Below are 13664 nucleotides of genomic sequence, written 5' to 3'. Positions count from 1 at the left end.
TGAGTGATGGTGGGTCTGAGTTGAGTGATGGTGGGTCTGAGTTGAGTGTGATGGTGGGTCAGAGTTGAGTGTAATGGTGGGTCTGAGTTGAGTGTGATGGTGGGTCTGAGTTGAGTGTGATGGTGGGTCAGAGTTGAGTGTAATGGTGGGTCTGAGTTGAGTGTGATGGTGCGTCTGAGTTGAGTGATGGTGGGTCAGAGTTGAGTGTGAGGGTCTGAGTTGAGTGATGGTGGGTCTGAGTTGAGTGTGAGGGTCTGAGTTGATTGTGATGGTGGGTCTGCGTTGAGTGTGATGGTGGGTCTGAGTTGAGTGTGATGGTGGGTCAGAGTTGAGTGTGATGGTGGGTCAGAGTTGAGTGACGGTGGGTCTGAGTTGAATGACGGTGGGTCTGAGTTGAATGACGGTGGGTCTGAGTTGAATGACGGTGGGTCTGAGTTGAGTGTGATGGTGGGTCTGAGTTGAGTGATGGTGGGTCTGAGTTGAGTGTGATGGTGGGTCTGAGTTGAGTGTGATGGTGGGTCTGAGTTGAGTGATGGTGCGTCTGAGTTGAGTGATGGTGCGTCTGAGTTGAGTGTGATGGAGGGTCTGAGTTGAGTGTGATGGTGCGTCTGAGTTGAGTGTGATGGTGCGTCTGAGTTGAGTGTGATGGTGCGTCTGAGATGAGTGTGATGGTGCGTCTGAGATGAGTGTGAGGGTCTGAGTTGAGTGTGATGGTGGGTCTGAGTTGAGTGTGATGGTGCGTCTGAGTTGAGTGTGATGGTGCGTCTGAGTTGAGTGTGATGGTGCGTCTGAGTTGAGTGTGATGGTGCGTCTGAGTTGAGTGTGAGGGTCTGAGTTGATTGTGATGGTGGGTCTGCGTTGAGTGTGATGGTGGGTCTGCGTTGAGTGTGATGGTGGGTCAGAGTTGAGTGTGATGGTGGGTCAGAGTTGAGTGTGAGGGTCTGAGTTGATTGTGATGGTGGGTCTGCGTTGAGTGTGACGGTGGGTCAGAGTTGAGTGTGACGGTGGGTCAGAGTTGAGTGACGGTGGTGCGTCTGAGTTGAGTGTGATGGTGCGTCTGAGATGAGTGTGATGGTGCGTCTGAGTTGAGTGTGATGGTGCGTCTGAGTTGAGTGTGATGGTGCGTCTGAGTTGAGTGTGATGGTGCGTCTGAGTTGAGTGTGATGGTGGGTCTGAGTTGAGTGTGATAGTGGGTCTGAGTTGAGTGTGATGGTGGGTCTGAGTTGAGCGTGATGGTGCGTCTGAGTTGAGTGTGATGGTGCGTCTGAGATGAGTGTGATGGTGGGTCTGAGTTGAGTGTGATGGTGGGTCTGAGTTGAGTGTGATAGTGGGTCTGAGTTGAGTGTGATAGTGGGTCTGAGTTGAGTGTGAGGGTCTGAGTTGAGTGTGATGGTGCGTCTGAGTTGAGTGTGATGGTGCGTCTGAGTTGAGTGTGATGGTGGGTCTGAGTTGAGTGTGATGGTGGGTCTCAGTTGAGTGATGGTGGGTCTGAGTTGAGTGATGGTGGGTCTGGGTTGAGTGTGATGGTGCGTCTGAGTTGAGTGTGATGGTGCGTCTGAGTTGAGTGTGATGGTGGGTCAGAGTTGAGTGTGATGGTGGGTCAGAGTTGAGTGTGAGGGTCTGAGTTGATTGTGATGGTGGGTCTGCGTTGAGTGTGACGGTGGGTCAGAGTTGAGTGTGACGGTGGGTCAGAGTTGAGTGACGGTGGGTCTGAGTTGAATGACGGTGGGTCTGAGTTGAATGACGGTGGGTCTGAGTTGAGTGACGGTGGGTCTGAGTTGAGTGACGGTGGGTCTGAGTTGAGTGTGAGGGTCTGAGTTGAGTGTGATGGTGGGTCTGAGTTGAGTGATGGTGGGTCTGAGTTGAGTGATGGTGGGTCTGAGTTGAGTGATGGTGGGTCTGAGTTGAGTGATGGTGGGTCTGAGTTGAGTGATGGTGGGTCTGAGTTGAGTGATGGTGGGTCTGAGTTGAGTGATGGTGGGTCTGAGTTGAGTGTGATGGTGGGTCTGAGTTGAGTGTGATGGTGGGTCTGAGTTGAGTGTGATGGTGGGTCTGAGTTGAGTGTGATGGTGGGTCTGAGTTGAGTGTGAGGGTCTGAGTTGAGTGTGATGGTGGGTCTGAGTTGAGTGTGATGGTGGGTCTGAGTTGAGTGATGGTGGGTCTGAATTGAGTGATGGTGGGTCTGAGTTGAGTGATGGTGCATCTGAGTTGAGTGATGGTGGGTCCGAGTTGAGTGATGGTGGGTCCGAGTTGAGTGATGGTGCGTCCGAGTTGAGTGATGGTGGGTCTGAGTTGAGTGTGATGGAGGGTCTGAGTTGAGTGTGATGGTGCGTCTGAGTTGAGTGTGATGGTGCGTCTGAGATGAGTGTGATGGTGCGTCTGAGATGAGTGTGATGGTGCGTCTGAGTTGAGTGTGATGGTGCGTCTGAGTTGAGTGTGATGGTGTGTCTGAGTTGAGTGTGATGGTGTGTCTGAGTTGAGTGTGATGGTGCGTCTGAGTTGAGTGTGATAGTGGGTCTGAGTTGAGTGTGATGGTGTGTCTGAGTTGAGTGTGATGGTGGGTCTGAGTTGAGTGTGATGGTGCGTCTGAGATGAGTGTGATGGTGGGTCTGAGTTGAGTGTGAGGGTCTGAGTTGATTGTGATGGTGGGTCTGAGTTGAGCGTGATGGTGCGTCTGAGTTGAGCGTGATGGTGCGTCTGAGTTGAGTGTGATGGTGGGTCTGAGTTGAGTGTGATAGTGGGTCTGAGTTGAGCGTGATAGTGGGTCTGAGTTGAGCGTGATGGTGCGTCTGAGTTGAGCGTGATGGTGCGTCTGAGTTGAGTGTGATGGTGCGTCTGAGATGAGTGTGATGGTGCGTCTGAGTTGAGTGTGATGGTGGGTCTGAGTTGAGTGTGATGGTGGGTCTCAGTTGAGTGATGGTGGGTCTGAGTTGAGTGATGGTGGGTCTGGGTTGAGTGTGATGGTGCGTCTGAGTTGAGTGTGATGGTGCGTCTGAGTTGAGTGTGATGGTGGGTCAGAGTTGAGTGTGATGGTGGGTCAGAGTTGAGTGTGAGGGTCTGAGTTGATTGTGATGGTGGGTCTGCGTTGAGTGTGACGGTGGGTCAGAGTTGAGTGTGACGGTGGGTCAGAGTTGAGTGACGGTGGGTCTGAGTTGAATGACGGTGGGTCTGAGTTGAATGACGGTGGGTCTGAGTTGAGTGACGGTGGGTCTGAGTTGAGTGACGGTGGGTCTGAGTTGAGTGTGAGGGTCTGAGTTGAGTGTGATGGTGGGTCTGAGTTGAGTGATGGTGGGTCTGAGTTGAGTGATGGTGGGTCTGAGTTGAGTGATGGTGGGTCTGAGTTGAGTGATGGTGGGTCTGAGTTGAGTGATGGTGGGTCTGAGTTGAGTGATGGTGGGTCTGAGTTGAGTGATGGTGGGTCTGAGTTGAGTGTGATGGTGGGTCTGAGTTGAGTGTGATGGTGGGTCTGAGTTGAGTGTGATGGTGGGTCTGAGTTGAGTGTGATGGTGGGTCTGAGTTGAGTGTGAGGGTCTGAGTTGAGTGTGATGGTGGGTCTGAGTTGAGTGTGATGGTGGGTCTGAGTTGAGTGATGGTGGGTCTGAATTGAGTGATGGTGGGTCTGAGTTGAGTGATGGTGCATCTGAGTTGAGTGATGGTGGGTCCGAGTTGAGTGATGGTGCGTCCGAGTTGAGTGATGGTGGGTCTGAGTTGAGTGTGATGGAGGGTCTGAGTTGAGTGTGATGGTGCGTCTGAGTTGAGTGTGATGGTGCGTCTGAGATGAGTGTGATGGTGCGTCTGAGATGAGTGTGATGGTGCGTCTGAGTTGAGTGTGATGGTGCGTCTGAGTTGAGTGTGATGGTGTGTCTGAGTTGAGTGTGATGGTGTGTCTGAGTTGAGTGTGATGGTGCGTCTGAGTTGAGTGTGATAGTGGGTCTGAGTTGAGTGTGATGGTGTGTCTGAGTTGAGTGTGATGGTGGGTCTGAGTTGAGTGTGATGGTGCGTCTGAGATGAGTGTGATGGTGGGTCTGAGTTGAGTGTGAGGGTCTGAGTTGATTGTGATGGTGGGTCTGAGTTGAGCGTGATGGTGCGTCTGAGTTGAGCGTGATGGTGCGTCTGAGTTGAGTGTGATGGTGGGTCTGAGTTGAGTGTGATAGTGGGTCTGAGTTGAGCGTGATAGTGGGTCTGAGTTGAGCGTGATGGTGCGTCTGAGTTGAGCGTGATGGTGCGTCTGAGTTGAGTGTGATGGTGCGTCTGAGATGAGTGTGATGGTGGGTCTGAGTTGAGTGTGATAGTGGGTCTGAGTTGAGTGTGATAGTGGGTCTGAGTTGAGTGTGAGGGTCTGAGTTGAGTGTGATGGTGCGTCTGAGTTGAGTGTGATGGTGCGTCTGAGTTGAGTGTGATGGTGCGTCTGAGTTGAGTGTGATGGTGCGTCTGAGTTGAGTGTGATGGTGGGTCTCAGTTGAGTGATGGTGGGTCTGAGTTGAGTGATGGTGGGTCTGGGTTGAGTGTGATGGTGCGTCTGAGTTGAGTGTGATGGTGCGTCTGAGTTGAGTGTGATGGTGCGTCTGAGTTGAGTGTGATGGTGCGTCTGAGTTGAGTGTGATGGTGGGTCTGAGTTGAGTGATAGTGGGTCTGAGTTGAGTGTGATGCTGGGTCTGAGTTGAGTGTGAGGGTGGGTCTGAGTTGAGTGTGATGGTCTGAGTTGAGTGTGATGGTGGGTCTGAGTTGAGTGATGGTGGGTCTGAGTTGAGTGATGGTGGGTCTGAGTTGAGTGATGGTGGGTCTGAGTTGAGTGTGATGGTGGGTCTGAGTTGAGTGTGATGGTGGGTCTGAGTTGAGTGTGATGGTGGGTCTGAGTTGAGTGTGATGGTGGGTCGACACAATTCAGTCAGAGTTGGGGCTATGATACACATTCTTTCCGGGGCTGAGGTATCTGCTGTATTCAAAATGACTGCTCATGAAGGCCCGAAACGTCGACTGTGTATTCTTCTCCATTGATGCGACTTGACCTGCTGAATTGTGTGTTTCTATTTGTTTATTTTTTAGTGGGGAACAAGCAGGTCCTTCTGGCCCTTTGAGTCACTTTTCCCAGCAACCCCCCAGTTTAATCGTGGCCTAACCGCGGGGTTAACTAGGATTAAACTACCAACCGTCTGTGGGATGAAACCGGAGCAGGTGGGGGAAACCCGTGCACACACGGGAAGGAAGATACAACCTCGCTTACAGAGGATGCTGGAGCTGAGCTCTGACGTCCATCAGTGGGCGCTTTGCTGGCATCGTGCTAACGCTGAGCAACCGTGGCGCCCGCAGTCCGTGTGCGCGCACGCGCGCACATACGCGCACGTTTCTCTGCATTTCCAGCATCTGCAGAATCTCTTTATTATTATGCTACTGCACTCTGTGTGTGTGATTTACCAGATGCAGGGGCACAAAAGCATTCCCCCATGAAAGCACCCTCCACACTTACCCAAAATTTCCCCTCCTTCGCCTCTCCTCACAGCATTCCCATAGGCTCCCAAACCTCTGCAAAATAAAACGTAACAAAAAGACAGGAGAATTAGGCTGTTGGGCCCATCAAGACTGCCCCATCATTTCATTATGACTGATTTATCATTCCTCTCAACCCCATTCTCCTACCATCTGCTCATTACCTTTGAGTTCTGTCGAAGTACAGCATAGGAACAATGTTGTACTGCACCCAGATAAATTAGTAATTAAATGGTCAATCTCGTCTGCCTACACAAAAGTTCAAAGTATTTTTATTATCAAAGTACATAAAAATTATACAACCTCTGCAAATGACACATTTTCCCCAAAGTATAACTGTCAACACTTCAACAAAAACCCTGTAAGATTGAATTCCCAGGTTCAATTCCTGATGCTGGAGCTTGTTCATTCTCCCTGTGACTGCAAGGCTTTCCTCTGGGAGCTCTAGTTTCCTCCCACGTTCCAAATCGCATGAGTTAGTAACAATTAGTATGTTGTGGGCGTGCTATATTGACATCAGAAGTCAGGTTCTGGACCTGTACTCACTGCAGTTTAGAAGAATGAAACCTATTGAATATTGAAAGGCCACATGACAGAGTTTGTAGAGAGGATGATTCCTATGGTGGGGGCGGGGGAAGTCTAGGAACAGAAGACACAAGGATGTCCTCTTAGAACAGGGATGAGGAGGAATTTCTTTAGCCAGAGGGTGGTGAATCTGTGGAATTCATTGCCACGGTCAGCTGGGGAGGCCAGGTCATTGGGTATATTTAAAGTGGAGTTCGATAGGTTCTTGATTAGTAAGGGTGTCAAAGATTACAGGAATGGGGTTGAGAGGGAGAATGATGGTTTAGTGGTGGGGCATATTTGATAGGTCGAATGGCCTAAATCCGTTCCTAACCATTACAGTCGTCGTGGCAACACCTTTGGGCTGTCTCCGGCACACCTGTCAACGTGAACCAGTCCGGCCATTCTCCTCTGACCTCTCACCGGATTTTTGTTTTGTTTTTTGCACCATTCTCTGTAAAATCTAGGCACTGTTGGGGATGAAAACCCCAGGAGATCCGCAGTTTCTGGCACCAACAAACATTGCATAGTCAAAGTCACTCGTATCACATTTCTGCCCCATTCTGAGGTTTGGTCTGAAGAGCAACCGAACCTCTTATGCACTGAGATGCTGCCATATGATTGGCTGATTAGATATTTGCATTAATGAGCAGGCGTACCTAATGAAGAGGTCACTACGAATGATTGCAACATTTCAGAGTGTTTAAATAGGCACTTGGTACACCGACTAGCGAAATTCGTAACAGCGCCAGCGATCGGTATTGTGACAGTGTGCATGGTGAGTGAAAACTTGTCTTGCACACTATTCACTCAGATCATAAAGTCATAGAAAAGTACAGCACAGAATTAGGTCCTTGGGCCCACCTAGTCCGGGCTGAACCATTTAAGCTGCCTGCTCCAGGACTGTAGCCCTCCATGCTCCTGCCATTCAAGTACCTGTCCAGACGCTGGAAATCCAGAGCAACACACGCAAAATGCTGGAGGAACTCAGCAGGTCAGGCAGCACCTATGGAAATTAATGAACAGTCGATGTTTTGGGCTGAATTCCTTCTTCAGGACTTAGTGCAAGTAAGTTGAGGGAAGGTGAAGTCATTATGTAGCTCTAGGTACTGAATGGCGTCTTATTACGGGAAAATCCTGGGGTAAAAGTTATTTCTGAGTCTTGAGGGGATCTTCAAGGATAGAAAAAGGAGCATTTTCTTTGTGCAAGGGGAGAGATTTTCCCTTAGACTTGGTCACGGCCAGTACCCGAGCTAAGAGTTGGAGAAGTTAGGGACAAGTGTGAGAGAAAGAGAGAGAGAAGGCTGCATGGAAGGTTTTGGATTTGTGGTTCCCACCAGCATTCCGCAGATCAGCCCGTTCCGGAGGAAGGGTCTCAGCCCGAAATGTCAACTGTTTACTCTTTTCCATTGCTGCTGCCTGGCCTGCTGAGTTCCAGCATTTTGTATAAGTTGCTTGGATTTCCAGCATCCGCGGATCTGCTCATGTTGAGGATAAATATTAGTTTGTTTTCTGTACTGCTGTCCCACCTGGTGGCGCAACAATATCAGCACCAGACTCCGGAGCAAAGGTTCCCAAGTCTGAATCCAAGTCGGGTTGAGCGTCGAGCTCACAACTCGGCCTCGTAAAAACAAGAATAGCTTGCGACGTAAACACCGTCATGACGGCGCCCCGATAACTCCACTGCCGAGTTAAGGCCTATTCTTCTTCATCTTCTGTACTGCTACTTCATTAACCACCATTTCTGCTTCTATAACTCCAACAAAGTAGTGTTCATGTGTTTCACCACGTGTGTACTGCCTCCCTTCGTTTCTGAATACATACGCAAATCAGTCAGGGAAGAACACAGAATTAATTTTTAAAGTAATTTTCCTCACACGATTGTGCTGGCTGCCTTGAAAATGTAGTCTTGACGGGATTTGATTAGACACTGGCTCAATGGGAGAAGTCAGAGAGTGGTCGTGGAGGATTGCTACTCTGAGTGGAGGCCTGTGACTAGTGGTGTGTCACAGGGATCAGTGCTGGGTCCATTGTTATTTGTCATCTATATCAATGATCTGGATGATAATGTGGTAAATTGGATCAGCAAATTTGCTGATGATACAAAGATTGGAGGTGTAGTGGACAGTGAGGAAGGTTTTCAAAGCTTGCAGAGGGATCTGGAACAGCTGGAAAAATGGGCTGAAAAATGGCAGATGGAGTTTAATACAGGCAAGTGTGAGGTTTTGCACTTTGGAAGGAAAAATTAAGGTAGAACATACAAGGTAAATGGTCGGGCACTGAGGATTGCAGTAGAACAGAGAGATCTGGGAATACAGATACCAAATTCCCTAAAAGTGGCGTCACAGGTAGATAGGGTAGTAAAGAGAGCTTTTGGTACATTGGCCTTTATAAATCAAAGTTTTGAGTATAAGAGTTGGAATGTAATGGCGAGGTTGTATAAGGCATTGGTGAGACCGAATTTGGAGTATTGTGTGCAGTTTTGGTCACCGAATTACAGGAAGGATATTAATAAGGTTGAAAGAGTGCAGAGAAGGTTTACAAAGATGTTGTTGGGACTTGAGAAACTGAGTTACAGAGAAAGGTTGAATAGGTTAGGACTTTATTCCCTGGAGTGTAGAAGAATGAGGGGAGATTTCATAGAGGTATATAAAATTATGATGGGTAAAGATAGAGTGAATGCAAGCAGGCTTTTTCCACTGAGGCTAGGGGAGAAAAAAACAAGAGGACATGGGTTAAGGGTAAAGGGGGAAAAGTTTAAAGGGAACATTAGGGGGGGCTTTTTCACACAGAGAGTGGTGGGAGTGTGGAACGAGCTGCCAGATGAAGAGGTAAATGCGGGCTCACTTTTAACACTTAAGAATAACTTGGACAGGTACATGGATTTTTTATTACGTAGTTCAGTCTAGTTTTTGTACTGTATCATGTAAACCATGGTCCTGAAAATCGTTGTCTCATTTTTACTATGCACTGTACCAGCAGTTATGGTTGAAATGACAATAAAAGTTGACTTGACTCGACTTGACTTGGATGAGAGGTGTATGGAGGGATATGGTCCAGGTGCAGGTCAGTGGGACTAGGCAGAAAAATGGTTCGGCACAGCCAAAAAGGGCCAAAAGGCCTGTTTCTGTGCTGTAATGTTCTATGAGCTGTGTGCACAACACTCTGAGACCAGTAGCACCATGGTTAGCAGAGACTTAGCGGGCCGAAGGGCCTGTTCCAGAGCTATACTGTCCTGTGTAGATTTTCAGGAGACTGCAAGCCCATATCCTCACTGCTGAGGGTTACTTACCCCTTGGAGCACTCCAGCGTGGGGGTGTCATTCAGAAAGTTGGGTAGGAACTCGTTAAACTTCTCAGTGGATGGTCTGACGATGCCGCTGAGGTTTGGTGGGAGGCATTTCTTTATACAAAACGGTTTAGCTGAAGACCAGAAAGCGGAAGCAAGAGTCACTTGGCAGCCCACGTCACAGGGGAAAGCTGTACATGGTTTTGTATGTACAGTTGGCCCTCCTTATCCACGGATTCAACCAACCACATACAAGTACAGCACAATAATCCCGCACCACCCAATTAATCCACGTCACCAATTAACCCACTGACTTGTATGCCTTTGGAAAGTGGGAGGAAACCAGAGCACCTGGAGGAAACCCACTTGGTCATGAGAGGAACTCCTTACAGACAGCAGCAGAACTGAACCGGGATCATAGAACATTACAGCACAATACAGGCCCTTCGGTCCTTGATGCTGTGCTGACCTAACGTGTCTCTTCCACCGCCCCAGGCAGCATGTTCCACGTACCCACCGCTCTCCGAGTAAAAAAACTTAACTCTGACAACCTCACCCCCCCCCCCACCCCAGCACACTGTACTCGAACCACGTTAAAATAATGCCCCCTCATATTTGCATTTCCGCCCCGGGTAGGCCTGGAACATGGATTGCTCCACATATGAAACTCAGACGGCCACGGGGAGGACGTGCAAACTCCACACAAGCAGTATTAGTGGTCAGGCTCGAACCAGGGTCTCTGGCGGGGTGAGGTAGCGACACTTTCAGCTGGGTGGCTTTTAACGTGGTGGGTTCCCGTGTAACTAGCTTCTCATTTCAGTGATTACAATGCCATTCATTCTTCAGGTGGCAAATTAAAATGACTCCCTCACACTCCAGCCTTACAGCAGACGCTATGGGCAAGAAAGCAAGCCGAGCGCCTCTACTTCCTCAGAGGGCTAAAGAAATTCAATATCTCTCCGCTCACCCTCACAAACGTTTACAGATGCACTACTGAGAGCACCCTATCTCAAAGCATTGCGGCTTGGCACGACAACTGCTCTGCCCTCGATGCAGAGAGCTCCAGATACAGATCAGTCCCTCACGGAAGACCAGCACCCAGATGAAGCAGGTACAGAGGAGATGTCAGGGGTAAGTTTTTTTTAAAACACAGAGAGTGGTGAGTGTGTGAAATGGGTTGCTGGCAACGGTGGTGGAGGCTATGGGTAACCCAAGGTAATTTCTAAAGTACGTTCAGTACATGTTCGGCACAGCTTTTCTATGAAAACCACACAGTCACAGGAAGGAATGTACCAACTCCATACCGACTGCACTGAAATTGAACTTCAAACTCTGAACCCTGACCTGTAAGAGTGTCAAGCTAATCGCCAGTATTTATGTATAATGGTGAAGTAAATTTTCCATTAATCGTAACATAGCTGCTTCAGTATTCTTCTGGAAGCTTCTTTGTTTTTCTGCAGCGGGTGTCATGTTTTTCATAGGCTATTTGTTATCATAAAATATACAAAATGCAGGAGGAACTCAGCAGGTCAGGCAGCATCTATGGAGAGGAGAGGAATAAACAGTCCACATTTGGGCCATGACCATTCATTAGGACTCACCCTGAAACTTCCAGCTGTATATTCGCCTCCATAGATGTTGCCTACTACGACATTGACCTGAGCCCGGCTGTGAGAAGAGGAGGGTTGGGCAACCCCATCCTGTAAAAACCCAGTGTTACAGAGAAGAAGATACACATACCTCATCCCTGGGAGAGGAAGGATACAGCAGCAAGATGGGCTACCCCTGGGGACGATGGGAAAGACTGGTCCAAGGCAGAGGACTCTGGCAAGATACTGTTGGTGGCGTATGCCCCAGCAGGGCTGATGGGGGGGCTTCATAGATACCATCTAACCTGCTGTGTTCCTCCAGCATCTGTAGAATCTCTTGGGCTTACAAATATCATGCAATGTCTTGTTATCTCGAGTCTGAGCTAGTTTTTATACAGAGCGACCGCAATGACTTTGTTCTTTGTCATTTTCTTCGTTCATCCTTTGTTCTTGTAACATTCAATAAATGGCCGAAAGCAACAAGTTTCACCCCTCGTTCTTTACTTCTGAAGAACCCAAATCACCAGATCCAATGCCACAGGTGATTAGCATTGAGCAAAGAGACCCCACACGAGTATTAAAGAGCACTTACTGCTGGTAGCTGGGCAGAATTGGCCAGCATTGGGTCCCAGGATGAAGGTTCTACAGCAACGTGACATGGGGTTTAGCCAGTCAATAAAATCGTCCACCCACGAGGAAGCAGGGATGGCTATATAGGACCTGGGGGGGGGGGGGAGAGAGAGAGAGAGAGGGCTAGGGTGAGAAAAATAACACACTCTTTGGACACAAGAGAGTCTGCAACTGACAGAAATCCACAGCAACACAGAAACTAAATACTGGAGAAACTCAGTGGGTCAGGCAGCCTCAATGGAGAGGAATAACCAGTGATATTTTGGGCCAAGAACCAAGTTGTTCAATTGGGTCTACTTCAGAGAGGCTCAGTTTCTTGGAAGATAGTAATGGCAGCACAGAGCTGTTCAGTCCAAGGTCTCCATGCAACCATAGAATACAGACCAGTACAGGCCTTTCAGCCCACAATGTCGAGCTGACCTCCCTTTAACACACTCCAAGATCAAACTCTCTCATAACCTTCCATTTTTTATTAGATCATATGACCATGAGGCAATTAGCCAATTGAGTCAGCTATGTCATTACATCATGGCTGATTTATTATCCCTCTCAACCCCAATCTTCTCCCCGGAACCTCTGACACCCTTACCAATTGAGAACCTATCAACCTCTGCCAATGACTTGCCCTCTGCAGCCATCTCTGGCAATGAGTTCCACCGATTCACCACCCGCTTGTTGAAGAAATTCCTCCTCATAAAGGGAGGGAGATGCTCTATTCTAAGGTAGTGCCCCCTGGTCCTCAACACCCCCTCCCATTGGAAACATCTTCTCCACATCTACTCTACTTAGGCCTTTCAATATTTGTTAGGTTTCAATGAGATCACCCTTCATTCATCTGAACTCCAGTGACTACAGGCCCCAGAACCATCAAATACTACTTTAACCCTATCATTATTTTCAGAAGGCATTCGATAAGGTGCCACATAGGAGATTGGTGAGTAAAATCAGAGCTCATGGCATTGGGGGCAGGGTTTCAACATGGATAGAAAACTGGTTGGCAGATAGAAAGCAAAGGGTAGCAGTGAATAGGTGTTTCTCGGACTGGCTGGAGGTGACTAGTGGGGTACCACAGGGCTCTGTATTGGGACCACAGCTCTTTATGATTTATGTCAACGATTTAGATGAGGGCATTGAAAACTATATCAGCAAGTTTGCTGACGATACTAAACTGGGTGGCAGTGTGACATGCGAAGAGGACGTTAGGAGAATACAGGGAGACTTGGATAGGCTGGGTGAGTGGGCAGATACTTGGCAGATGTCATTCAATGTGAATAAATGTGAAGTTATCCACTTTGGAAGCAGGAACATGAGGGCAGAGTATTGTCTGAACGGTGTAGAGTTAGGTAAGGGAGAAATGCAAAGAGACCTAGGAGTCCTAGTTCATCAGTCAATGAAGGTGAATGAGCAAGTGCAACAGGCAGTGAAGAGGGCAAATGGAATGTTGGCCTTTATTACAAGGGGAATTGAGTACAAGAGCAAGGATGTCTTTTTGCATTTGTACAGGGCCCTGGTGAGACCACACCTGGAATATGGTGTACAGTTTTGGTCTCCAGGTTTAAGGAAGGACATTCGGGCAATTGAGGAAGTGAAGCGTAGATTCACTAGGTTGATTCCTGGGATGGCAGGGCTGTCTTACGCAAAGAGATTGGAGAGATTGGGCTTGTACACACTGGAATTGAGGAGATTGAGAGGGGATCTGATTGAAACGTTTAAGATAATTAAAGGATTTGATAGGATTGAGGCAGGAAATATGTTCCAGATGTTGGGAGAGTCCAGTACCAGAGGGCATGGATTGAGAATAAGAGGTCAGTTATTTAAAACAGAGTGGAGGAAGAGCTTCTTCTCCCAGAGAGTTGTGGAGGTGTGGAATGCACTGCCTCGGAAGACTGTGGAGGCCAATTCTCTGGATGCTTTCAAGAAGGAGCTAGATAGATATCTGATGGATAGGGGAATCAAGGGATATGGGGACAAGGCAGGGACTGGGTATTGATAGTGAATGATCAGCCATGATCTCAGAATGGCGGTGCAGACTCGAGGGGCCGAATGGTCTACTTCTGCACCTATTGTCTATTGTCTATTTCTTGGACGATTCTTGTGAATCTCCTC

At 48.5% G+C, this 13664-nt stretch overlaps 1 protein-coding gene across 1 annotated transcript in view; it reads right to left on the bottom strand.

The window, feature by feature from the left end:
- npc1l1 (NPC1-like 1) overlaps positions 1-13664 on the bottom strand; it is an 80015-nt gene that overhangs the window by 19368 nt on the left and 46983 nt on the right. The window contains exons 13-15 of the mRNA XM_059963401.1: positions 11521-11648; positions 9344-9473; positions 5468-5523 (exon numbers count right to left, since the gene is read on the bottom strand). Coding sequence (XP_059819384.1) covers positions 5468-5523; positions 9344-9473; positions 11521-11648 — 314 coding nt within the window. The remainder of the gene's footprint in view (positions 1-5467; positions 5524-9343; positions 9474-11520; positions 11649-13664) is intronic.

This window comes from Hypanus sabinus, chromosome 1 (assembly GCF_030144855.1).
Source record: "Hypanus sabinus isolate sHypSab1 chromosome 1, sHypSab1.hap1, whole genome shotgun sequence".
In the NCBI taxonomy this organism is placed as follows: Eukaryota; Metazoa; Chordata; class Chondrichthyes; order Myliobatiformes; family Dasyatidae; genus Hypanus; species Hypanus sabinus.
Note: the sequence above shows the minus strand (reverse complement) of the source record. Positions and strands in the feature narration are given on the sequence as shown.